This window comes from Branchiostoma belcheri, unplaced genomic scaffold (assembly GCF_001625305.1).
Source record: "Branchiostoma belcheri isolate BF01 breed outbred unplaced genomic scaffold, Haploidv18h27 scaffold74, whole genome shotgun sequence".
Classification (NCBI taxonomy): domain Eukaryota; kingdom Metazoa; phylum Chordata; class Leptocardii; order Amphioxiformes; family Branchiostomatidae; genus Branchiostoma; species Branchiostoma belcheri.
The window spans coordinates 1,029,357-1,052,018 of record NW_017804398.1 but is presented as its reverse complement, the minus strand read 5'-3'; the positions used below and the strand labels follow the sequence as shown (position 1 = coordinate 1,052,018).

Genomic DNA, 22,662 nt, shown 5'->3' with positions numbered 1-22,662 from the left:
AAATACTTGTCTGCGATGACGCACGCACACTTCCTTTATTCCTTGTACAGTTTTTTTTTCTAAAACCACGGTCGCTGACTCCACGTGCGCAGCTGCGTAGGTTTCTCGATATGAGGTTGTAGTGCTCGACCTCGACTCATCCTGTTCCGCCCGTCATTGTCCATTTCTTCTGACGTCTTCGCCGAGACGACCTCTACATAAGGCTCGCCGACTCTCCCCAGTCCTCACCTACCAGAGCGGAGACACACCAGCAGGCAGAATGTGGCGGTTTGGGATGGTCCTGTCCGTGGTGCTGATCCTGGTGGTGGTGGCGGCCACCGTCGGACATTCTGCCGGCTGCTACATCAGCAACTGCCCCCGGGGCGGCAAGAGAGCTCTGGAGTCCAGGAGCGGGCATGATGCGAGGGAGGTGAGATTGTTTCGGTTGTTTGCTGGTGTTGTTTGCACGTTTGAAATGATTTGTGGACGGGTTGTTTATCATAACTCCACTAGACGGCGGTCGCTGATCGACCAAAATGAAATTTGTGAAACATTTCATTTTATACATTGTATTTGAAGCATGGTGATGTAAGAGTTCGATGTATAAGAAACAAAACTAACAAAACGTTAGGGGATGTGGTGTGTAAGGGGTGCGTAGAACATGAGCACCCCAGGCCATCTACATGGGGAGGAATAGCAATAGCAATTGTTTATCTTTAAGAAAGAAAGAATGAAATCACAGGTCGTTTGTTAAGCTAAGTCACCGTGATGGTTTTTGTAGCACTTGCTGTGCGTTTATGTTATAAGATACAGAAGCGCGACCGCATTGTAACGGGAAGAACGTCTTTATTAACCTGAGATATAGAGGGAAAACATAACTCAATACGTCGGATGGATGCTAGATGTGTGTAAGATGGTAGAAAGGAAAGGACGACTTTGGCTGGTGTGTGACACTGGTCCACCGGGTGGCGTGGGCATATATTGCAGAACGTGCCCGTTTCACTTCTAAAGGTATATCTCACCTACCGCTTACCCTTGTGATATATACATTAAGTATAATTTAGCTAACTGCTTTAATTCTAAATTCGAATGCAGAAATCGAATATTGAAATGTATAATGCGGGCTTGCGTCTGCATTAGATAATACTGGAGAGTAAAGTGTATGCAAAGATGGGGATTTGGATTACCAAACTTGACCTAGAAAATGCCATCATTCGATGCCCTACTTTCGGGAAAGTTGTTTGATGAAACATAAATTAATCATACTGAATGCATGAACTGGTATCCGAAATTGCGTGTTTAATAACGGCATCAGCACCCATGCATGCGACAGGCCTGTTTCTATATGACACTACCGATGATTAAAGAACCGCCATGCCTGCTCCCTTCAGACGGCTGAGACACGTACCGCTGACAGCAGTACAACGGGGTGAAACTTGTAACCGGCCAACTGTAGAATACAGAGACATCTGCGCTCAACTGGGCTGTCCGTCAAATGTCAGGGATAGAAATTAAATTTGGTGTTGTGTAGTTTGAAATTATGTAACCTCCCCTTGACTTAAACTAAATGGTGATAACAATTATGGAGGAGAGAGTACTTTAGAAAGAAATAGATAGGGACGACCGCGTGCCTCGCCTTGAGAAAGTAGTGTTCATCAGCTTCAATTCAATCAGGAAATGCGTGGATATATGAACGCGAACGTGAAGTATACCTTTATCATTTCATGCTAATGACATCTAGCTCTTCGATAATGACCCAATTATGGTTGGGGATGAGAGAAGAAGCCTACAGCGGAATTACGCAAGTAATAGTTGTCGCCGCCCGCATCCTTATTACGTGGGAAGCAAAACTGTTTCATTGAAATACGAATCCCTTTTAGTAACTCATCTTTGATGTATTCACAAGAAAACTTTCCTTTGCCAACTGCCGACTTTGGTAATGCGCTAATTAGAGGTTTGCGTCCCCAGCACCAACCGGACGCTTTGTCAACGTTTTACTGAAACATGAAGCCCTTTTTGAACACAATCCTGGCATGTTGCCCCTGCCCCTGTAGTGGAGACTTATTACAACCTCCGTTGTCGCATGGGACTCAGAGCACCAATTAGCAAATCACTATCGTACATGTGACGCCTACAAAACTCTACCCGTCCATCGTTCCTTTTTTGTTTGTTGTTGTGTCTAAATCGTCTTGTATAATGTTATATAATTTGAACATTTTGTAGTAACGCTGATGATATTTTAACTTTAACTACGCACTGTCAATGTACTGTGTAAAATCAACGCAATTCAGTTTCAATGATTGCAAATCAGATTGCATAATAAAGTTTGAAAGTTTGCAAATGAGCAATATCATGTTCACCAAAGCCCTTGTCGACTGAGAAAACTTGCCGTAAGTTATGCTGTAACAATACGCTGACGTACCCCAGGTGACACCAGAAAACTACGTCAAAAGAATCGACGCTAACAAAAATGAAAGACCATTCAGCTTTAACCGCTCAGTTGCATCTGCGACAGTAGTTTACGAGAAGTGCAGACGTTTTGGCGCAAAACTTTAATATCTGAAAATATCAAACATCGCCTGTGTGAGCCGTGTTCTGATGTGACTGACAGGTGAATACCCTGGAGTGGGAGGTTAGATTCCCTTATATAAGCCCCGCATACAAACCTGCACGTAAGACAAGAAAGGTCGCGGGGTGAGCTATCTGAAGTCGATCCATTATTGTTCTTCGCCGTTACATCTGACAACATGATGACTGTTCGGACTCTCGAGAATTTTAACTCCACGGCAGCGGAAAAGTACTCTAACAGCCTCCTACGTACAAATCAATGTTCATAACGCTGGCATGGGCAGGAGCAACAGCTTTTTTCTTGTCGCTCATGCATGTATCATATTCCAAAGGCAATACCAAATCATCATGAAGATAATGTCGCTCTTATACTGCTTTCGAGAATATTTTGTAGTCATACTTTTTTGGATAAATTAGTCTTGTAGTATTGCTGTTTAATACTGTTGTCATACCTTATGTCATGCGCGATTGTTGAGCAACTGAGTTCATTCATTCTATTCTACTGTTGAATTTTGTATTCACCATCCGAGAACTGATGATTGATAGTTGGTAAAATTTGTGAAAATTACCTCTCAATGAAGCGATTCTTTCTACAACTCAAATCTGTAGTTTTATTTGTAATTCATGTTTTGGCTTTGTTCCAGGGCAATAAAATCCAACATAGAGGAAATACAGTGGCTCACACTCGCATGTTAATTAAGAAGATGTCACATACATTCTACGATGCACCCACGATGGAGTTCGTACGTCGTAGATATGAGTAGAAAGGGGGTACAATTACTTTACAAATCAAACGATAGTATTTTGAACTATTTATTGCACCTGTTCCTTCTCAATCATTCGACGTACGGCGATTTCGGAGGTGCATCTTACGATGTATGTGACCGGGGCTTTAGCGTTGTTCTTTTCCCCCTTTTTACGGTTCTCGCAGTGCCCTCGTTGCGGGCCGTCGCTGTCGGGCCGGTGTATCGGGCCCACCACGTGCTGCAGCCCGCTGGCCGGCTGTACCCGCAGCCTGAGCGTGGCTCTGGAGTGCTCCATGGAGAACCTGGTGCCCGTGCCGTGCAGACCGGACGGCCCGTCCTGCACCCTGCCCGGCCAGCAGACAGGCACCTGCGTAGGAGAAGGGATGTGCTGCATGGACGGAGGTACGAGTAGTACACATAGTAGACTAGAGGTCCGCCGGTCACAAACGTCATGCATCCGTCGTGTTTCCTGGAAATTCAGCTATCTTGTTATTACGAAAAACGCTACCTTAGATCCTTGTCGGCGGTTAACTTGATTCTGTTACAGCCTGGTTGAAAACTGCAACACACGACGACCTATGACGAATGTGACCGAACTGTCAATATTCTACATGTGCCAAATACAAATGTCTATATCACTATTCAAGATAGATAATTTGTTGATATCGTAGTATGATACACGTGGTTCCAGGCTGTTCTTAGTCCAAGAATCCTCTTGTTGGACATGCCCTTGACCTAATCAGTATAACAAAATAAGTCGATTTATGATGTACAAGCGGCATCTTTTCTCTTCTTCTCCTCAGAAAAATGCAGTCTGTCTCCAGAATGCTCCGCGAGGAACGCTGAAGACGAAGAAGCAAGAAGGCAAGACCGGCGGTCGGTGCTGCCCCACTGGGTTCTGTCCGGGAACACCCCTCCGGACGTGCAGAAATGGTGGTGACGGACCGCCTTTCGTGCGCCCACATCTACTCAGAACCGCAGGGTTATTCCATTCAGAGGGGTGAAATGGAAAGGCTCAGTGTATTCTACTTTTTCACGTGACGTCAGAATCGAGATCGACCCGGAAGTCCGCCATGTTGGATGATAAGCTATTTTATATTACCAGGTTATCATCCAACATGGCGCCGATGCGTGACGTAGCGATTTTCGAACGTTCGGTGAAAAAGAAGAATTCTAAGCCTTAGTAGTTATGGTAACTCTGAAACAAAGGGCAAGATGAAATGTTGTATGCGGAGGAACAAAAGTAAAATGATTAGAGTTGATAATTTAGAAATAGGGAATGGAATGAGTCTACGAAAAAGTGAAGTCGGATGGAAAGATTAATTTTCCGAGCACCCCTTCTAGACATTCGTGAATGGAATGATCCTTCCGTTCTAGCCACATTGCGAATGGTGGACTACCGTAGTGTTTCGTGGACCAATAGACACAGAAAATCAAATCGCACAATGAAGGTTTTAGCGGAACAACCTCAAATGTGTACCTGTGGTACAACATGGCGGATCATGTGTGGCTTTTTATTGGCCATAGTCATTCTTGTAGCCTTCTTCGTTCACATTTACAGAGATGAACAGGTGTTTTAAACGCAGTAGAGCAACCGGTCCAGCTTCTTTATTCATATAGATTGACCAATGATAGAAACTGAAAAAAAAAGAAGAAAAACGGTCGGTGGTCCAAAGGAGTCGCCCACGAGGCGTTGCCGGAACATTGATACGTCACAGCAGTTTAAAAGACAACTGATTTCTCCGGTGAGTGCAGCATATATTGTAATATTGGCTCTGTACAGGATCAGTTCATAAAGGCAAACTCCGAAGCTATAAACCACCGGAAGAAACTGCTTCTTTCTGGACTAAATAAAGGACATTGGAGAGAAACTGGTTGTCTATTTCTATGTCGCAATTTCTGTGGATCACAGGGCATGGGTAACAAACACAGAGCCTTTATTTATATGTTTATTTTTCTTTATTTGGGAAGTTTATATCATATATCATACTCTAGATACCCGACTTACTAGTACGACATTTAGCCCCCACAGGGGGCAATGAGCTTCATCGTCATCGTCATTGTCCTTTACCTGGCTGCCCTGCTGTGGACGTTAAGCCCCGGTCACACTCAGCGCACAATGCACCTACGATGGAGGGGTTTCCCCACCGATCGTGCCGGTTTGAAAACAACTGGCGCAATAGTCCCAAAATTAAACTATTGCATCTGTTCGGTCTCATATCTACGGCACGATCATCGCGGAACACCCTCCGCCGTCGGTGCACCGTGCGGTGTATGTGTGGCCGGGACTTTACTGGCAGGCCGGGTAGGATGAAGACATTATCTCGGTGGAAGGAAATTGACGGGAACGGATCGTGACGTCCGTTAAGAATCACGTCTTATCATAGCCGTGGACGACTCGGGTAATCCTTTTTGTATGATCCTGCTGTATCATCATACAAAAAGGATCACCCGAGTCGTCCAAGGCTTGTCTTGTAAGACGACCTGGTAGGTTGAGCCGTTTTTGATTCATGACTTAAGCCTGTTGCACGTATTACAGGCACGGCTTGTGACAAGTCTTGAGCCGAGAAAAATTGCTAGTTACAACCTCACTTCACTCTTGACATTATATTGTATGATATGATAGCCAAGGCGTTTTGACTTGATTGGTTTGCGACCCTGCCCAAGACGGGTCACAAGTCCTGTCCTAAAAATGTCAGACATGACTCAAGAAATTATTAAAGTTAAGACGTGAATCTTAATTTGATTGCGACCTGCGGAGAAGGTTTCATCACGGCATATCGTGGCAGTGGAATCTGTATGATTGCGGGTCAGTATCCTGGGGATCAAGACAAGTCATAAATCTCCGCATTCTTGTATAGCCCACTGTTAAACTATCAGTATGTCAACATTGAAGCATAACAACGCTTTCAACCATTTTGTAACAACGGTTTTGTAACCTACATAAGACCCATAGTCAAGTCACAGGCTTACCATCCGTAAGTGTCTATGACTTTTTGGGTTTTGTCTTCTTCTTCTTCTTCGCCGGTGGTTTGACACATGGTTTGGTGACTAGTTTAATGATTCCCTGCGAGTAGAGCTCCGCTAGTTTGAAGAACTCCCGGTCCATGCGGTGCCAGGGGTTGGTCATGCCGGCGTCCACGGTGGTGGCCTGCGCCGGGACGTGGTACCGCAGCCGCCGCCCGGCACGGTCTTTGTCGAACGGCCAGAAGCCGTAAACCACCACCTCGTCACAGAAGGACAGAGCAGCGTTGATCACATAGAACCCTGAACAACGAGAATGAGAGTTTTACATTGTCGTGTCTACTACAGGAGACACAATATTTTACAACGCTAAAAAATAATCTTTTGTGTAAAACAGAAATTGTATATTTAGAAACTGTAGGGATGGCTGACTCACACGTCACAAACTACACACACACTTTGTGGTTCATCAAAAAACGTTACATTTTAAGATGGTAAATACATATCTTAGCGGTGGCCTGAAAGCCATCCTAGTTGAAAAGTAAATGGGCAATTATTCCGCCATTAAACGTCACACCCACGCTTCAAACCAAACCAGAAGAAGAAAACAACCTTCGCTACATCACTTCTGTCTCCATTAATACCAGAAGAAGGGCTCATCTGCAGCTGTACGAGCTTCAGTCGACATAATGGTCTGTAACCGTCACCCCGCCCACGTGCTTTTACCACGTGTCAATCATGCTTCGTTGTTATATAGCAAACAGGAATTGTTTGGGAAATTGAACTAAACAGTAAGTGCGCATTTCCCGTGACTCACACCTGTCTCTTAAACATGTTGCCTAGGAGAGCAAAATACTCGTATCTTCTTAACAATCTGTCAAGATGAAACAAAAATAGCCTTAAATCTGCGCAGATGGCTGTTTAAGTTCATTACGTTCTTATTGCTCTTGAATACAGAATGAATTGACAATAGTCGACAGAAAACGCTGGTTAACTTCCATTAATGTAACAATTAGATCAATTTTCCAAGACGTTCTGAAGGCGGCGAATAATGATAACTGTACTGCTATCTTGTTCCATGGTGTCATGTTTAAATATTGTGTAAAAAGCTATAGCTTGTGCATCAAATGCTGTCTGAAGAACGGGTCGTTAACCTCAATGCAAGCATCTTGCGTAAAATAAAATGTAGAAAAAACTGCACCTGACGTAACACTGACCAAGGACTTTATATAATGTCCTTTTATTGATTTAGATCCAAGGAGCAGGTTTATTGACATGAAGTGCGCCCAGTGGTATCCATGAAACGCCTACCAAACAACCTCGGTCGTATTTGCTCAGTTTGTGTTGATCACATTATCACATTAAACGGTTCTCGATCGAGAGAACATCTAATGCTGGAAAAATTTAATTTAATACTCTCAGGCATTATTTTTTAAATATTATATAAAATCCATTACTATTCATAAACATGAAAACTCAAACGTATAAAGACATATAGACCCACCTGAACTTAAACTCCTAGTTTGAAGTCCCCGTGATTTCCAAAAGTCGTACATAAGGTGTCGGTGCCGCGGATTGTTAAAAACAACCTAGGGAAGAGAAACAAGTGTGGACTCTTGCAACTTTTATGAAAAGAAGTAGCAATTGGATAACTGACAACGAATTATTTCATTTTCTGCACACCTTACGTGTATCATTTTACTTTTACAGTAGAGTAGTCTATATATGCATTTTAATTGACATCTGGGATACGCAACATTCAGGCAAACTATCGGATTGATGGTGATGATGATGATGAGACTAGGCCTGGTAGTGGTACAGAGGTTTTAAGAAAAAATGGGTAGCGAGAGAAAGGTTTCAATTTTGAAGTATTGATATCATTCATTTGGACTTTTTTTAGCTTGAAAGTTTAGAAGTCATTCTGAATCAAGCCTTGAATTGTACTAGCTAAGAAAGATCATCAGGATGTATCCAAATTTCTGACTGACCAACTGTAGTCTGTCTGTGATTCACTACTCACCTAGTCACGTGTTCTACGTGACGTCACAGCAATGGTGGATTGCTAAGTCGAAGACTAGACTTGGTTAGTCGAAAATTCGGGTAAGTCCTTGAGTGTGTTGGAAATCAAAGTTCAACGTTATTCAGAAGGCACAAGAGGGTGCCTTGCCTTGTTGCTGATTTTCTGCGCTCTGATAACTTGTTGCATCTTGACGACTCTGGACTGATGCCCGCCGGGGACCATGAACGGGAAGGCCAGTAACGTGCTCTTCCCGAACTTCCCCACGCGGAAGATCATCTGATATTTCTGTAACCAGTTCCTGGAAAGGCTGTGCATCTTTCTGAAACTGAAGCAGGAGTAACGTCGTCAAAGTTAGAAGATCATCTCTTCCAGATGCAGCAGAACAAAACATACAGATGTAGCCAAACTTGCTAATCTTTGTCTTCGAAATTTGCTTCGTGATTTCCGACCCGACCCCTGTGACTGTGTCAGTGGAAGCCATTGAGAAAATGCGTGTTATCTACATTGTCCTTAACACGTCGATGAAGACATCTAGGTAGAACATTTGGTAATACATGACTCAATGCAAGCAACCTGAAGAGTCAGACGTTTCAGATAGCTAGCGCCCGTCCATTGGCATTCCCAGTCAAAGATATAACAGATAACAGATGCTATCCGAAATGTCTGACTACTTTAGAGAATTTATCCAGTTGATTTTGTGCTTATTTTATTTATGTTGTTCTTACTTCCTGTCGATGATCCCGGCGTTACAGGCCAGCATGTGGGTTCTGATGCCGATATCCTTCACATACGGCCGACTCACATGCGGGAAGTTAAACCTGCAAAATTAATATTCAGTATCTATATATCATTACAAACTTAAAACTTACAGACGCAGGGGGAAACACTAGTGTGCCTCAACCTGAAGTAGGTATGGTTTGTTAACAATTCTATACAGATAATATAAATTGCTGCAATGTTCAATGCGATTAGGAAAAAGGAATAGCGATTCTGATGGTTAGAAAAAAATACAAAGGTAGGAAAGAATATGTTCGTGTCAGAAAATAACCGAGATGGGAAAATACTAAGCGTATATACGTATATACAATAGTACTAGTCTACGCGTGCTTCAAAAGCACGCTACAAATAGAACTTCATTTATATGACTACAGTTAACGACTAGTGAAAAGTAACACACATGAAGACATGTCACCCTGTCCGTGGTGCTGAAATGCAATCAGAGCCTCTGTGGAAACTTTGGGGCTGTCTGAGTGACGTTTTGCCAGTTCTGTGGCTCAGGGCTATTTTTCGGTAACCTTTGTCTGTCAAATTATTCCACGTTATGTCGACTTTATGTTTTTTTTATCCCAGTTATGTATTTGATAAAAAAAAGGAAACATTAACTCGCCTTATAACAAAATCCGACTTGTCAATTTCTTTTCCACATCCACTCCCCTTTAAAATTCCGCCATTTCCAACGATGCTGCATCTCATGTGGTACTCTTCGTCAAATGGCACATCCTGAGTGGTCAAAAGACGCACAAATCAAAAGGTTTGCCTACTAAGAGGGCCCCTTTGCACTAGAGGGCGATCGCTGGGGGCCGTACGTACTGCGACCAAATGAATTTGTGTGAGCCTTGATTTATTAAAATTTGAATAGCGTACAAAACGTAAAGGGGGCACTTAAAAGATAATAAAACACAACTTTCGGTCCTAATAAAAATGTATATGGAATTCGTTGAGCGATCTGCCATAGTAGCTATGTAGTCGCTGTCTCTAGAATCGGAGATTAGATGAATGTAGCTGTTTGTATGCTGTGAAATGTTTACAATCAATATTGCGAAATATTACAAGGGTTAACAGGGCGGCATAACATTTCGGGAAACCATTTGTTGATTGATGATGTCCGGGTTCACCGTGCCTTCGACTGAATCACTCCGGTGGGGAAGATATGAAGACAAAGCATGGATCCACGCCCTTCACGTCAACACGTGTCTGCTCTCAGGCTGGCCAGAGGGTTAGCTAACTCTCCACATGACGCAGGCAGACGTCAGAACTGGCTTTTTGGTTCCTTTACTCTCTATACACGTTTATGTACATTTTTGGAGAAGTGAAAATTTTATTATTTTTTAAAACTAAGTTAACCTCCTTGATTTGACCAATCAAAGCTCAGTTCATCAGTCTATAACTAAGAGCACATGTCGGTAGGAGCTCTTCAACTAAATTTATTTACGCCAGTAAACGTGAATCGTCTGTAAATACCTGTAATAAAGTTTACATAATTTGCATATTATTTTTTATCTTATGTCACAAAAGACTAGCTACTTATAGATGTATGATAGCTGATAGACTAGATAAAATATCCCCGTATCCCTCCATGTACCTGTGGCTGGTTTCTCCAGATTTGTTCCGATATGTAGAAGCTTTCGTTTGGAGCCTTGGCATATTTAATCCTGGATTTCGGCGGCGTGTTTCGCCTCGTGAGCACCATCAGCTGTCTCGTCTGGGTTTTCTCCTCCAACTGTCGTCTGCGATGACGTCAATGTAGGAAATAGAGAACAGAAAAGAGAACGGATTTTTCTAGAGTATTTGCGCTAACAACGGCGCGGTCACATTCGTGATCGTCGTAGGCCCTCGTACGATTTTCATGTCGTAAATATTGCAGTATAAACAGTCTGTTACCGCTTGCAAGGTTGAAGCATCTGAGCCTTTTCCGTAACAAGTCAGAAAAATGTTGTACGACACATCCAGGACTATCCCAAGAATACCTTATATAGCTTAGGTTTGCAATCGTGCGACGATCATACGACGAATGTATTTGGACTTTAACACTGAAAATAAACTTGAGAATAGCCACACAAATAAAACCTATGCCAAACACAACCTAGGTCGTCTGAAAAGTGTGTACCTGAAGTCTGCAGTTCGCTTTTTGTTGAATCGCCACGATTTGGACTCCAGGGTGGTGAAGAAATTGAGAAGGTCCTTTGGTGTCTCCACGACAGTGCTGTTGGTCTGGAATACACTGCCATTCCGAAAGATGGCGCGGGGACTAGCGATGGTCTCCTTGGGAGTTTTAACTGCTTTGGGACTGTCGCAATCATCACGTTAATTATATATAATCCACATTTAAATAGCTGGCTTCATCTGACCATTTTGTCCCCAACCCAGCACTTCCAAAGCATCTCAGAAAATCATCTGTTGAAGGTTATGAGACATAACCCGATGGGCGAGATGTAGTTAAGTACTTGGAGTGCGCGTTATAATGTTATCAGCCAATTGCAAAGTTCACCTTTACAAAGAAAAGTTAGGTTGACTGTACGTATTCATACTTCGGGTAAACAGATGACAGAGAATCATCCCTAGCGTTACAGTAAATGTACGTGTCAAACTCCTGCTCATGTGAAACCCAATCTCCGCTCACTCACTTTAGAACCCAAACATACAAACCTACCATAAATTAGCGCCACTCAAAACAATACTACCGTACTGGAAGTAACAAACAAACAAACAAACAAACATTAAAAAATCATAAACCTGTGATATTTGGGAAGGACGCACGAAGTGATGTTCTCAACTGTCATGAGAGTGACGGTCTCCCCTCCCTGCTGCCTCGGCGTGCGGTAGGACCGCGCCCCATCCTGCCAGAACTGCGTCACCAGCAGCGGTACACACACCAGGTACACCGACAACAGCAGGCACTCGTTCCGCCTCAGCCGGACAGGCAACATCACTGAATAACATTGTACACAACAACAACAACAACAACAGAACGATCACTGCACTGCATCCCTGGACAACACAACAACAGCACAATCACTGAACAACATCAAAACAACAACAACAACAACAACACGACAACAACATTCGAATTCCTGAAGCAGAGAAGTTCAGCACGTAACACGTGACACGTAGCAGCATCCCTGAACAATAATTCCATGGTAACAGCATCTCTAAACAACATCAGCACGGATTAACATGCAAAATGATATCTGAACATCAACAGCACAGAATTAAACATACAATAATAATCTAGAACAACAACACAGTCAATAGCACGCATACGATAACATGCAACTGATCCTGACTGCAGGCCACAATTTAGCAGTTCAAGCAGTAAGTAATGGCGATTAAAATAAAATAATGGCAATTAGACTTAGAGTTTTGACCAAAGGAAGAGTGACGATAAAATCAACCCTGAACTTTAACCTCCTTGCCCTGAACAACAACTGAGCACAATGATGGTTAGTACCGCAATATAACGATAACAAACGTGTTTTTAACGTGATAGGTTACGTGCATTACTTTTGTAAGAGCTGAAATGACTCACCCCGTAACTCTTCCCGTTGGTTCACTCACGCCAGACAGTAGATAAGGTGACCTATTGTGATACCTGGGGCTGATTTGCATATGTGGCTTTGATTGGCATAACAACAGTATATCGGTAAATTCTTTAGGTGTTTTAAAGGTGGGCTGCCGGTATTTGCATGTTCATCTTTTCAGATGCCATTCCATCACATCGTACAACACTCTAATCGATTATTGCCTTCACCGATATTATGTTTTCGGGGCATGTGTGTTTGTGTATGTGTGTGAGTGTACGTGTATGTGCGTGTGTGTGACCAGCATAACTTGATTTGTGGCTGCATCTTATGTTGTCAGCTGTCGGAAAAACGATTAGATTAGATTAGATTATGGGTCACGTGGCGGCTTTCTAAGGTGCTGCAGCAAGAATTCCGGTTATCATATCTCGAGTTCTGGACATGCTGCTCATATGTAGTAATGCTCTTTTCTTGGTAGGTAGTAATTGGGCTTGTTAAGGGTTATGCCCCCTGGCAGCTTTTTCTGCGCCAACAGAAGGCATGGGCCATGTCTGGACAGTGGCACTATCTGGGAACCCTCAACCTCTAATAGCATGCAGACAACGGCATTTTAGAAATAATTCTGTCCAAACTGTTTTATTTTCCTTCTAACAACTGCTTGATGTAACTAACAGAGAGTCCTTAAAGACCCCGAACCATATACAGTTTTCATCTTTAAGAGATTTTGTTACCTTAAATGACACCACCACTTAGTACAGAAAAGTTCAAAGGTAAACTGAAAACAAAGTTTGCTTTTTTTTTACAAATACTTGTACATTCTGTTAGTTCATAGATCAATAAGCTATATAACTTATACTTACATTTGACATATACACAAGTCATGCAACCCAGGAAGTTGATGTAAAAATAAATATTCATATGTACTGTACAAGACACTTTTATACACAATCATACAAAGTAAAACTACTTGCAATTTCATACTATTATTTCTATGCTGATAGAATTTCTGATGCTCATACTTGGTATGAATAATCATATTAATATCTGTCACTTTGACAGATACTGTCTTGACCATGTCTTGAGTACACAGACTATTATAATTGCTGATTTCAGAATTACTTTCGGGCCACCTTAAGTACATATGGGCTTCCTGGCCCACAAAAATACTGTGTATAAATGGACTACTGCTAATCATACATGTACACATATGTTTGGCAATCATAAACAGCAAATAGCTGCAATGTAATTGATTACACTTAAGTTTTCACTGTACAAATATTTCTTTGCAGGAATAAAGTATGTAGAAGTGTGAGGTTTAAGTAAAATATGGCACAGAACTGTGCGATATTCACTCATGTAATGCTGTACTTTCTTATCACATGATCCCCATGTGGTCAGTCTTGTACAGCAAAACTCTTACCAGCTTTAGAGGTGGATAATCTAATATGCAAATAGTTTAAAGGTTTATAGCATGTCATCATGTCTTGTTGGCAGTTTTTAGATGAAATCTTCGGAGCCCTGGTGATGTAATTTTTCCCCATTTTCACACCACCCCCTCCCCCTCTGGGACCCCTGCATGGGTTGGAGTTCTCCACTGCAGACTGAAGTTCTGCTCTAACAATAGCTATGCAATGGACACATTGATGAAGGTTAGGAATCCAGGTACTAGAACATTACTTGCTATGAAACTTCATGAATGCTCTAAAGAGTCAGACATTTCTGATATCATCCACTACCATTCATCAGTTACTCAGAATGATTCTGACAAGTGTAACTGGTGCAATGTATGTAAATGAGTATCTGAATTGATATGTAAGTAAGAAAAATCAAGTATCTCCTGATAGACCTATTGGGCCACAGGAGCTATTGTTGATACATGTGTATATATACAAAGTAATGGACATTTCTACAACAAACTGTACAATATTGGGTTCACACTTTGTAGTGGTTAAAAGTTAATGACTCCAAACAGAGTTGGCACCATCCGTAGTCCGTCAAGCTGTGTGGCTAATGACGCTCCATATGCCTTCATGTTTTCCACCTCTGACTCCACTTTCTGGAGTCTTAGCTGTAAAAAATAGGACAAACATTACAGCAACTAGTCACTATGTATCATGGAACCACACACAATTGCTTTCTTTGACATGCCTAATAACATCATTACAGAAGTATTATTTTGGGTCACATGGCTGAGCTGTGCTGTGTGTACCCATTTGGACAGAGTACATTGACAACAAGTGAGAGGGGGAAAGATTGACGGTAGAACGACAGGTGGTTAAAGGTGAGCCAGCAAAGTTCAACAAGGGGAATTCTGGAAGCTGAGGATTGCATAGTTCTTGGGAAGTCTGAAATCTCTGTCTCTCATCTACTGTGTAAAGGACAATGTTCTAATCAACATAATAATGTCAAGATACCTTTCATGTGATATATAAATTGTCATGTTTTAAAGAATATCATGGCTGATTGTGTAAGCCTTACCTTATAAACTTGTGCCTGCTTCTGTAGTTGTAAGTGCCTCTCACGGGAAATCTCCAGGGATCTTCTCAACTCTCCAATCTCCATTTCTCTTACTGAGACATGGAAGAAATAAAATATAAATATGAATAGGGTCAAACTGATTTATTGACATATAAAGAGGAACATTACAAAATGTATTGTGCTACCAGATGAGTATTTGCTGTAGGTTATTGTATTTTGATGACGTAGGCTTATGAAGTAGACCATGGCAGCACTATCTGCCAACAAGGATCTAAAACAGACTTTTCTGTAACAAGACAGTTGAATTTTGCATGATATATCCATGACTTGTCTCAACAATGCCCACAGTTTGCCATCATGCAATTCTCATACAATGATTGTGGCTGGGCCCTAAAATATTGAAAAGCAGCTGGACAAAAGCACTGCTTTTATCTTCCTATGCTCTACCTTTGTTAGGATTTCAACCCTCCCCATTCTACCTTAGAGTGTAACCATATATCTATCTCTCCACCAGTACTGACATGTGTTGGCCTCTATGATGTCCATTTTGAGGTTCTCGGCACTGTTGGGTCCCTTGTAGCGCTCCAGGAAGGCAGTCCTGTCCAGACACTCCGGCTCCTCCACTGTCGCTGACAGGAGCCGGTCCTCCTCCTGCTTAGTCAGCTCTGCCTCCCGCTCAAACTCACCTGGTGGGAAATGTTGGGTACATTCATCTTAGAACAGGACTAACAGCTGTGATTCAAAGCTATCTAGTGAGGAGGGCCCTGCTGTACTCAGTGACAACAAGTTCAACTGAACAATAGTTCTAGAAAAATAATTTTGAACACCTCAATCTTGGCTTGATTACTGTGGTACTTGAGGGCAAGGCTATTTCTTGTTCTTTTCTGAGCTGGTATTAGGTACTTAGTAGTTGGTACATCTACTTGTAATTTTGTACATCATGCATATAGTCTGAACATTTTCTTGTGTCTTGGAGTGACATCCATAATAATATATTCCTTACCTGTAAGCATTTGCAGGTGCTGCTTGCCATACCTATGTTTCCTACCTGAAAGCATCTACAGGTGCTGTTTCCATAATGTGTTCCTTACCTGTAAGCATCTGCAGGTGCTGTTTGCCGTACATGTGTTCCTTCTTGTTGTGCAGAGAGCTGAAGTACTGGTTACATGTTTTACAGTACAGGTCACTGGGGTCGTCCTGTCAGAGAATAATGTTAGATACACAAACAAACAAACAAATGGATGTCAACCAGAATTTTCACCCAAAACAGTTTACATTGTTTAACCTTCAGCATGTTAGGAACCATATTTCCTGAGAATATGACAAAAAAATTTTAAATATAAACATAAATGACATCCTTGTCTATGAGTGACTTGAGTGCTTTTATTTCAAACATACTCCTACCTACCTCACCCTATGATAGATATAAATTTGAAAAAATGAAAAGAAGATCTTTTATCAGGCAGAAATATGCGAGTATCTTAATGTTCAACTCACCTCTAAGTCTAACACAATAGAGTCCACCTCTCCATCTATAGTTTCTACATCTGATGAGAACACGGGAATAAGTTAAGACCTTTGTTTGCACTTAAAGAGATTGTAGAGATGCATTTGTGTGAGGTATGAACATAGAAAAAGAATAAATAACACCTGTGATGAGCTATATCTTTTCATAGGACGCAGAAGCATCTGTTACTGATGTAAATGTACCATTTACCACTGAATTAAATGTACCATTACCAAAGAATTAATTCAATTATCCAACAGAAGTAATTCAATTATCCAACTCTAACAAAATGTACAGCTACAACATACATGGCTAGCAAGAATGTAAATGAAACCCTTGCACGAAGCCTCTGACATCATGTCATCCTGAACATTTTGAAGGATTGACGAAAGATTAGAAGCAAAGAAATTTCAAGAGTTTACGTAACCCTGTTATACGAGTAGGGGATACAGCAGGCATGTACGTAGGGATTAACACAAATCCATCAGACAACTGCTAATGGATAAGAGACTCCTCACATCCTACTCAAGATGTCCTGGCCAGATTAAGGGATTTAAAGCAGAATCCAAACACGAGGCAGACGGACAGTGATTAAGCCTTCTGAGACAGATACAGGGGATTATCTATGATGTAGAGCATAAATCCATCTCGTTATATAATCCACCTATGGCAACTTGGACAGGTCACTGTATAACTACGTCATTTGAACATACACTAGGGTTGAATGAGCACAATGTCAATGAACTGTTTCCAAGAGGAACCATTGTGCTTTACAATGTGGTCTGAATAAATCATAGAACAGTACTGACTAGGGCTGTGTATCTAATACTTGTGTTACATGTACCTGTAGAATTATCTAGCTGCAGGTACATGTACCTGTACATAGAATTGGTTTAGGTACACAGCTCTAACAATAACATCATTGAGTACAAAATGTTTGCAATATACTGTAGGAAGCAGCCCTAACTACTTAACACATGGACAACTCAAACTCTACTGATGGGCAGAATTCAGAGATTACTTTCATGGTATGAATCTCTGTATTTTATCCAGAAGTAGAGTTTGAATTGTCTGTGAGTACGGTTTACCTGGACATCTGACCTTCATTGACATACATACCTACTAAACATTTTAACTTCTTGGCTGCTTGACGTTTGAGCCATGACTGGTAGGCCTCTGACTGCTGGTAAGCCTTCAGTTCCTCGATGTATCTCCGCTTATCCTCCTCTGCTGCATCCAGGTATTTCTAGTCAAAGTGATCATGGCACAAGATGTTACATTGTTCAGAAGTCAAATCAAGAGAGCCCTCTAGCAATTTGCCTTAAAATTGCAAGATGATTTTCCCATGACGTGAAGAGCTGAACAGCATGTACCTGCTTGTCTTCCTGAGAAAGTGCTGACCACCTGCTGCCCAGAAGTCTGGTCATCTCTGTGAAGGGAAGCTCAGGATGTTCCACCTTCAACTTCTCTCTCTGCTCAGTCAAGTACAGTACATACCTGTGGGGAAGACATACATGCAAGCCCATAAAGCAGATATCTCTATTTCCCTATAGATATACATGTTGTATTTATATACATTGTACTCCTAGGTAAAAAAAAATATTCTTTGTGTATGAAAATTGTCCAGCAATTTGCCAAATATGTTGTTGCAAGGTGATCACGGCTCTAGTGGATGGGGTTGTAAGGCAAATAATTCCTGTTATACATTAATATAATTTTCTCACAGACATACCCAGTTACAGGTGCCTTTGGTGCATTGCTGTCTCTTGTTTCCTTTTTCCTCTTCTTCCCTTTGGGCCATCCACCTTTCCTCTTCTGCAAGAACATGAATCATAATCAGCAATACATCATACTGCAGGAAGATATACCAGTATATGAGCAATCGCTATGATGTCATGGTAGGCAAAAAGCGGGTGACGGATGGTTGATTTGCCCACTCACAGTTTGCATATGTCTTCAAATAATTTGCATGTATATGATGTTAACAAAAACAGTGATCACTCATATACCACTATCTCTTTTGTCACATTGTACATTTTGTCTTCTACCAATATTCTATAGCTAATGTCATAGCTTAGAGCCTACATATGTCGATTGTACTGCAGTAGTACCTAGTAGTCTTATACAACATTTTGCCAAGTGAATTGACTTGACTCTCACCTTTGGTTCCTCATTTGTTGGCTGGTTGATCTGGTCCTGCTGTCCATCGAGCAGCTGTGCGGAGGTACTGGACACGCCGCTGTCCTCAGATGACCCGCTGGTCAGCTGCTGGTGGATGTTCTCCACCTGGATGCTGAGGAGGGTGGTGGGCTGGGTACTGACGATGGACGTCTGGTTCAGCAGCTGGGACTGACCTGCAGCAGTACAGGAACTACAGTCACACTCCGGTATGTATCCATACAGCAGTAGACGACAGGAAAAATTGTATAGGGATATGATTTATAACACATACCAAGTACTGGTTGCAGTGTGGTACATGAGAGCACCTAGCACCCCCTTTCCACTAGAGGTTGGAACCACTGAGCAACCAAACATTTGACTGGTCACTCAGCTAATTTCATAGATCATCTTATTCCAATATTATAAAACCATTGAAAAGAATCAAATTCAATTTTGATCACTGTTGTTAACAGTAATATTAACTGACTTGTTGAGTGACTAGAAACCAACAACAAAACACAAACGAAATATGTTGTACTAGATAGTACCATCATCCAATGTAATGATATAAGGGAATTCGTAGTGAGAAGAGTCGTCTACGTAGTTCCAACTGGTCGGCAGGGCAAAAATAATTTATACGAGTTCGAACAACAAATTATAACAACGTATCTTTTATTTATATGTATCAAGGAATCCTCCTAAGGAACATCATTTTTACTTAGCGTGGATTACAATTTTCCAAAGACCTCTAGTATAATTCTACAATTCTCTCTCAAGGTTGCAGAGCAGGCGATCCAGCAGGTTGATGTCAGAGTTTGAAAACAACCCGAGCGGCGCCCCCCTCCCACCCTGTGTAAGTCATCACCAGTACTGACTTGTTGCCTGTAACTCAGCGGTACCATCCGCCCCGGCAGCGATGTGGTTCACAAACGACACGGGGACACAGATGAAGCCTCCGCCGTTGTGCTCCGCCTGTAGATCTACTGTTTTCTCCTGATCAGACGACGAGAAAGAAGCTAAAGTGAAGGTGCTAACTTCGTTCTCCATCTTCTCAACATCACAATGATCGCAGACAAACCTCAAGATATTTCTCACAAGTAAGGCTGTCGCATAAATTTCAAAATATATCTAAATACTTAACAGATTACATGTTTTTCATGCACGTATTTATATGCAATTTTCAGTATAGTTCATGAGACAAACTCAAATGAAGTAGCGGTTATTTGCGTTTTTCTGCGTGCAGCGGTTCCCAGGGGTTACTTGAGGTCATACTTGGGCAGTGGCAGAGTAGTGAGGCCATCTTGCGGGAAATGTAACTTTTGCACGAAAGGGTGATGCGCTCATTTGGTCCCTTCTCTGGAAGACGTGTGAAACATTGTAGATGAAGGACGAGTCAGGAGGAGAAGCGACGTTGAAGTCAAATCTTATCTTCTCTTAATCGACAGTATTGCCTGGGTATCATTTCATCAATAAGGATAATGACGAATGGGTGTTCGTCATATCAACCTGATAAGTCGCGGCGTGACTGCATGGTATAAATGAGCGGGAAAGAGGATCCGAAAGATGGGCGTGTGGAGAGAACTCGTGCCATATCGATATCGTTTTGTTCACACTGTCATATCAGATATTAAAGCTTGTGTATCCGCCCACGATGCTTTTAGGGTATCAATCTTAATTGGATATTAATCTAATCACAAATATTTATCGCTCACATTTCCAAACAGCACTTGCCTGCCGCAGAAATTCAGCAGTTATATGATGCATGTATATCCATGTACTTGTGCGTTTGAATGCTTTCATTCACTTATTCACTCACTCACTCACTCACTCACTCACTCACTCACACATTACGAATGGCACCTTAGGGGATGACCTGAACTGAACTGAACTGAAATCTAACTGAATTCTAGATTGAAAACCAACCCTGCACCGTACTCTTACATCATCGGACACTTCGAAGCGTGAAAGGTCGGATTCCTTCTGGAGTTTCAATTTACTTGACTATGATTTCATCCGCCCTTGGGATGTGCCATGTTCCACGTGGGGAATGGAAGGGAAGGGAGGGTGTGACAAGCCAATATTTTCTACGATATTCTCTATGTCTTGTTGCATATCGGACACCATGGAAGGCCTTGCCTCATGCATATGATATAATTTTTTTTGGGGGGGGGCGAGTTATCTGGTACCAACCTGGAAATTATGCACACACACACACACCCGTCACACCTGTGGACCATTCCCATAGGCGTGGGCGGTACGATTACACATAGAGCTTTAAAAGCAGAGCAGAGGGGCAGAATATTTCATTCAGAACCTCTACCAGAGAGGCACTGTTCATATCCTATTGTTATCTGCAGGTGAAACACCCATCTTCTATCACTGAACCAGCGGCAAATTACAAGTACAGGTTAGTAGTACTTTTCTCTTCCTTTCTCCTAATTCCAACATCTCAGGTTTGTGCTGCGAAATACCAGCCATAGATCACGACTATCCAACGGTTTTTAATTTTTTTCTGGAATATTATCTTAGCATACCTTTATGCCAGAATTCAGTGTCTTAGATAGGAGATAGTTTATGCCACAACGCGAACTCTATTTCACGCCCTGTAGTTGCGTAAGGCACGATAACTTTTCAAATATTTGCAGTTCGTTTGGCCTACAGTGAAATGTATCTTTGTCTTGGTGTTTTTAGTGTTTCCTATTTCATAAAAGTGTTTCATATTTTATAAATGGTTGTGATTATTACAGACTGAATATTATTCGGTACCAAGCACACTATTGAAAGGCGCAAGAGGTGAAGAAATCAAAGAAGTATGAATGTCATGTAAAATTGTTGGACATGTCCTTAGTACTGAAAGACATTCATTTTACTACTGTAAGGCGAAGTTATGTAGTAGCTTCATAGTTATTTTTCGCAGGATTCGATATTAATTTTCTGGCATGTAAATGTTCCCGTTACAGTGAAATGACCCGGAAGCTAGCTGTGCTGTTGGCGGTGCTGGTGATCACTGCCGCGGCGGCCGACCTCCAGTCTCCCTCCGGCTCCCGGCTGGACCGCCGCTCCTCCCCGTCCCAGGACGAGGCCGGCGGGCAGAAACGAGCCAACCTAGTGGCGCTGCTGGACGACGGTGACGATGACGTCGGTGAACGTCTCACGGCAGAGGAGGCCGAGGCCTTGATGAAGTACCTAAAGGAAGCGGTAGGCGGCCTTCGCCGACCGCTGCACAGTGGTCGTTTTTACCAGACAGGACCTCCTCGTGTGGGCGGGACGGAACGGGGACCAAGCGTGGACGGGGTGGAGCGGGAGAAGAAGGCACCAGAAGACCTGTCCTGGCTGGCTCAATCGATTCGCGCCAGCAGGCCACAGAAGGCCGGGTTTATCTTTCGCTACGGAAAGAGGGGTGGGGACGAGGGGGAAGAACGCTAATCTTACAGCTACAATCTTTGTTCAATGGCGGCAAGACGGGAGAAACAATAGGTACAAAATAGAGCTCTGGGTACAAAAATTGTTCACAACTCGGTCTCTGCTGAGATGGACAATAAATATTAACGAATAGCAAAATTAGATGATCAGAAATCGGAAAGTGATTACTTCGACAGAAATAATGTAGTTCGAGTCGAGAGGATTGAGATTTCCTCGCCCATATGGCTTTTCAGCCTAAAATGAAGCCAAACAAGCTTCTGTACTCAATAAATAACCAAAATGGTAACAACAATGCTTGATCATTGACTTTTGTTATGTTTGCTCGTGTTTGTGCCTGCCTGTGAGTGTGTGTGTGTGTGTGCGTGTGTTTTGGCTGTGTGTACGTGCATGTGTGTGTCTGTGAATGTGTGTGTGTGTGTGTGTGTGTGTGTGTGTGTGTGTGCGTGCTGTGAATGTGTGTGTCTGTGATGTGTGCATGTACGTTACGTGTGTTTGTACACTTCATTTCTTTTTTTTTTT

The 22,662-nt window shown here is 42.2% G+C and overlaps 4 protein-coding genes across 4 annotated transcripts; 2 read left to right on the top strand and 2 right to left on the bottom strand.

The window, feature by feature from the left end:
• The first annotated feature begins 259 nt into the window (after nucleotides 1–259).
• Nucleotides 260–4,522, top strand: LOC109485243 (vasopressin-neurophysin 2-like). The gene is made up of 3 exons (XM_019788692.1): nucleotides 260–409; nucleotides 3,479–3,695; nucleotides 4,097–4,522. The coding sequence occupies exons 1-3, from the start codon at nucleotides 260–262 to the stop codon at nucleotides 4,231–4,233; spliced, it is 504 nt and encodes a 167-aa protein (XP_019644251.1). The 3' UTR covers nucleotides 4,234–4,522.
• An 828-nt stretch (nucleotides 4,523–5,350) lies between these two features.
• Nucleotides 5,351–12,629, bottom strand: LOC109485347 (alpha-N-acetylneuraminide alpha-2,8-sialyltransferase-like). Its single transcript, XM_019788906.1, has 9 exons — nucleotides 12,584–12,629; nucleotides 11,791–11,986; nucleotides 11,165–11,344; nucleotides 10,640–10,784; nucleotides 9,665–9,777; nucleotides 9,003–9,095; nucleotides 8,425–8,602; nucleotides 7,762–7,846; nucleotides 5,351–6,560 (listed from the first exon to the last, which is right to left on the bottom strand). Exons 2-9 carry the CDS (start codon nucleotides 11,982–11,984, stop codon nucleotides 6,280–6,282), a joined length of 1,269 nt encoding a protein of 422 aa, XP_019644465.1. The 5' UTR covers nucleotides 11,985–11,986; nucleotides 12,584–12,629; the 3' UTR covers nucleotides 5,351–6,279.
• A 576-nt stretch (nucleotides 12,630–13,205) lies between these two features.
• On the bottom strand, nucleotides 13,206–19,783 carry LOC109485342 (high mobility group protein 20A-like). Its single transcript, XM_019788897.1, has 10 exons — nucleotides 19,596–19,783; nucleotides 18,721–18,914; nucleotides 18,293–18,375; nucleotides 17,934–18,057; nucleotides 17,680–17,806; nucleotides 16,551–16,600; nucleotides 16,145–16,250; nucleotides 15,575–15,739; nucleotides 15,054–15,145; nucleotides 13,206–14,643 (listed from the first exon to the last, which is right to left on the bottom strand). Exons 1-10 carry the CDS (start codon nucleotides 19,765–19,767, stop codon nucleotides 14,524–14,526), a joined length of 1,233 nt encoding a protein of 410 aa, XP_019644456.1. The 5' UTR covers nucleotides 19,768–19,783; the 3' UTR covers nucleotides 13,206–14,523.
• Nucleotides 19,784–21,046: 1,263 nt separating this feature from the next.
• Nucleotides 21,047–22,244, top strand: LOC109485343. Its single transcript, XM_019788898.1, has 2 exons — nucleotides 21,047–21,127; nucleotides 21,681–22,244. Exon 2 carries the CDS (start codon nucleotides 21,685–21,687, stop codon nucleotides 22,144–22,146), a length of 462 nt encoding a protein of 153 aa, XP_019644457.1. The 5' UTR covers nucleotides 21,047–21,127; nucleotides 21,681–21,684; the 3' UTR covers nucleotides 22,147–22,244.
• Nucleotides 22,245–22,662: the final 418 nt, after the last annotated feature.

Coding starts and splice junctions, on each gene's coding strand:
- LOC109485342 (XM_019788897.1), bottom strand. CDS start 19,767: ATGGAGAACGAAGTTAGCACCTTCACTTTAGCTTCTTTCTCGTCGTCT. Junction 18,915..19,595: donor CGCTGAGTTACAGGCAACAA/GTCAGTACTGGT, acceptor GTACTGCTGCAG/GTCAGTCCCAGCTGCTGAAC. Junction 15,740..16,144: donor GCACCTGCAGATGCTTACAG/GTAAGGAACACA, acceptor ATTTCCCACCAG/GTGAGTTTGAGCGGGAGGCA.
- LOC109485243 (XM_019788692.1), top strand. CDS start 260: ATGTGGCGGTTTGGGATGGTCCTGTCCGTGGTGCTGATCCTGGTGGTG. Junction 410..3,478: donor GCGGGCATGATGCGAGGGAG/GTGAGATTGTTT, acceptor CGGTTCTCGCAG/TGCCCTCGTTGCGGGCCGTC. Junction 3,696..4,096: donor GATGTGCTGCATGGACGGAG/GTACGAGTAGTA, acceptor TCTTCTCCTCAG/AAAAATGCAGTCTGTCTCCA.
- LOC109485347 (XM_019788906.1), bottom strand. CDS start 11,984: ATGTTGCCTGTCCGGCTGAGGCGGAACGAGTGCCTGCTGTTGTCGGTG. Junction 9,778..10,639: donor TCTGGAGAAACCAGCCACAG/GTACATGGAGGG, acceptor TTGACCACTCAG/GATGTGCCATTTGACGAAGA. Junction 8,603..9,002: donor GCCGGGATCATCGACAGGAA/GTAAGAACAACA, acceptor CTCCTGCTTCAG/TTTCAGAAAGATGCACAGCC.
- LOC109485343 (XM_019788898.1), top strand. CDS start 21,685: ATGACCCGGAAGCTAGCTGTGCTGTTGGCGGTGCTGGTGATCACTGCC.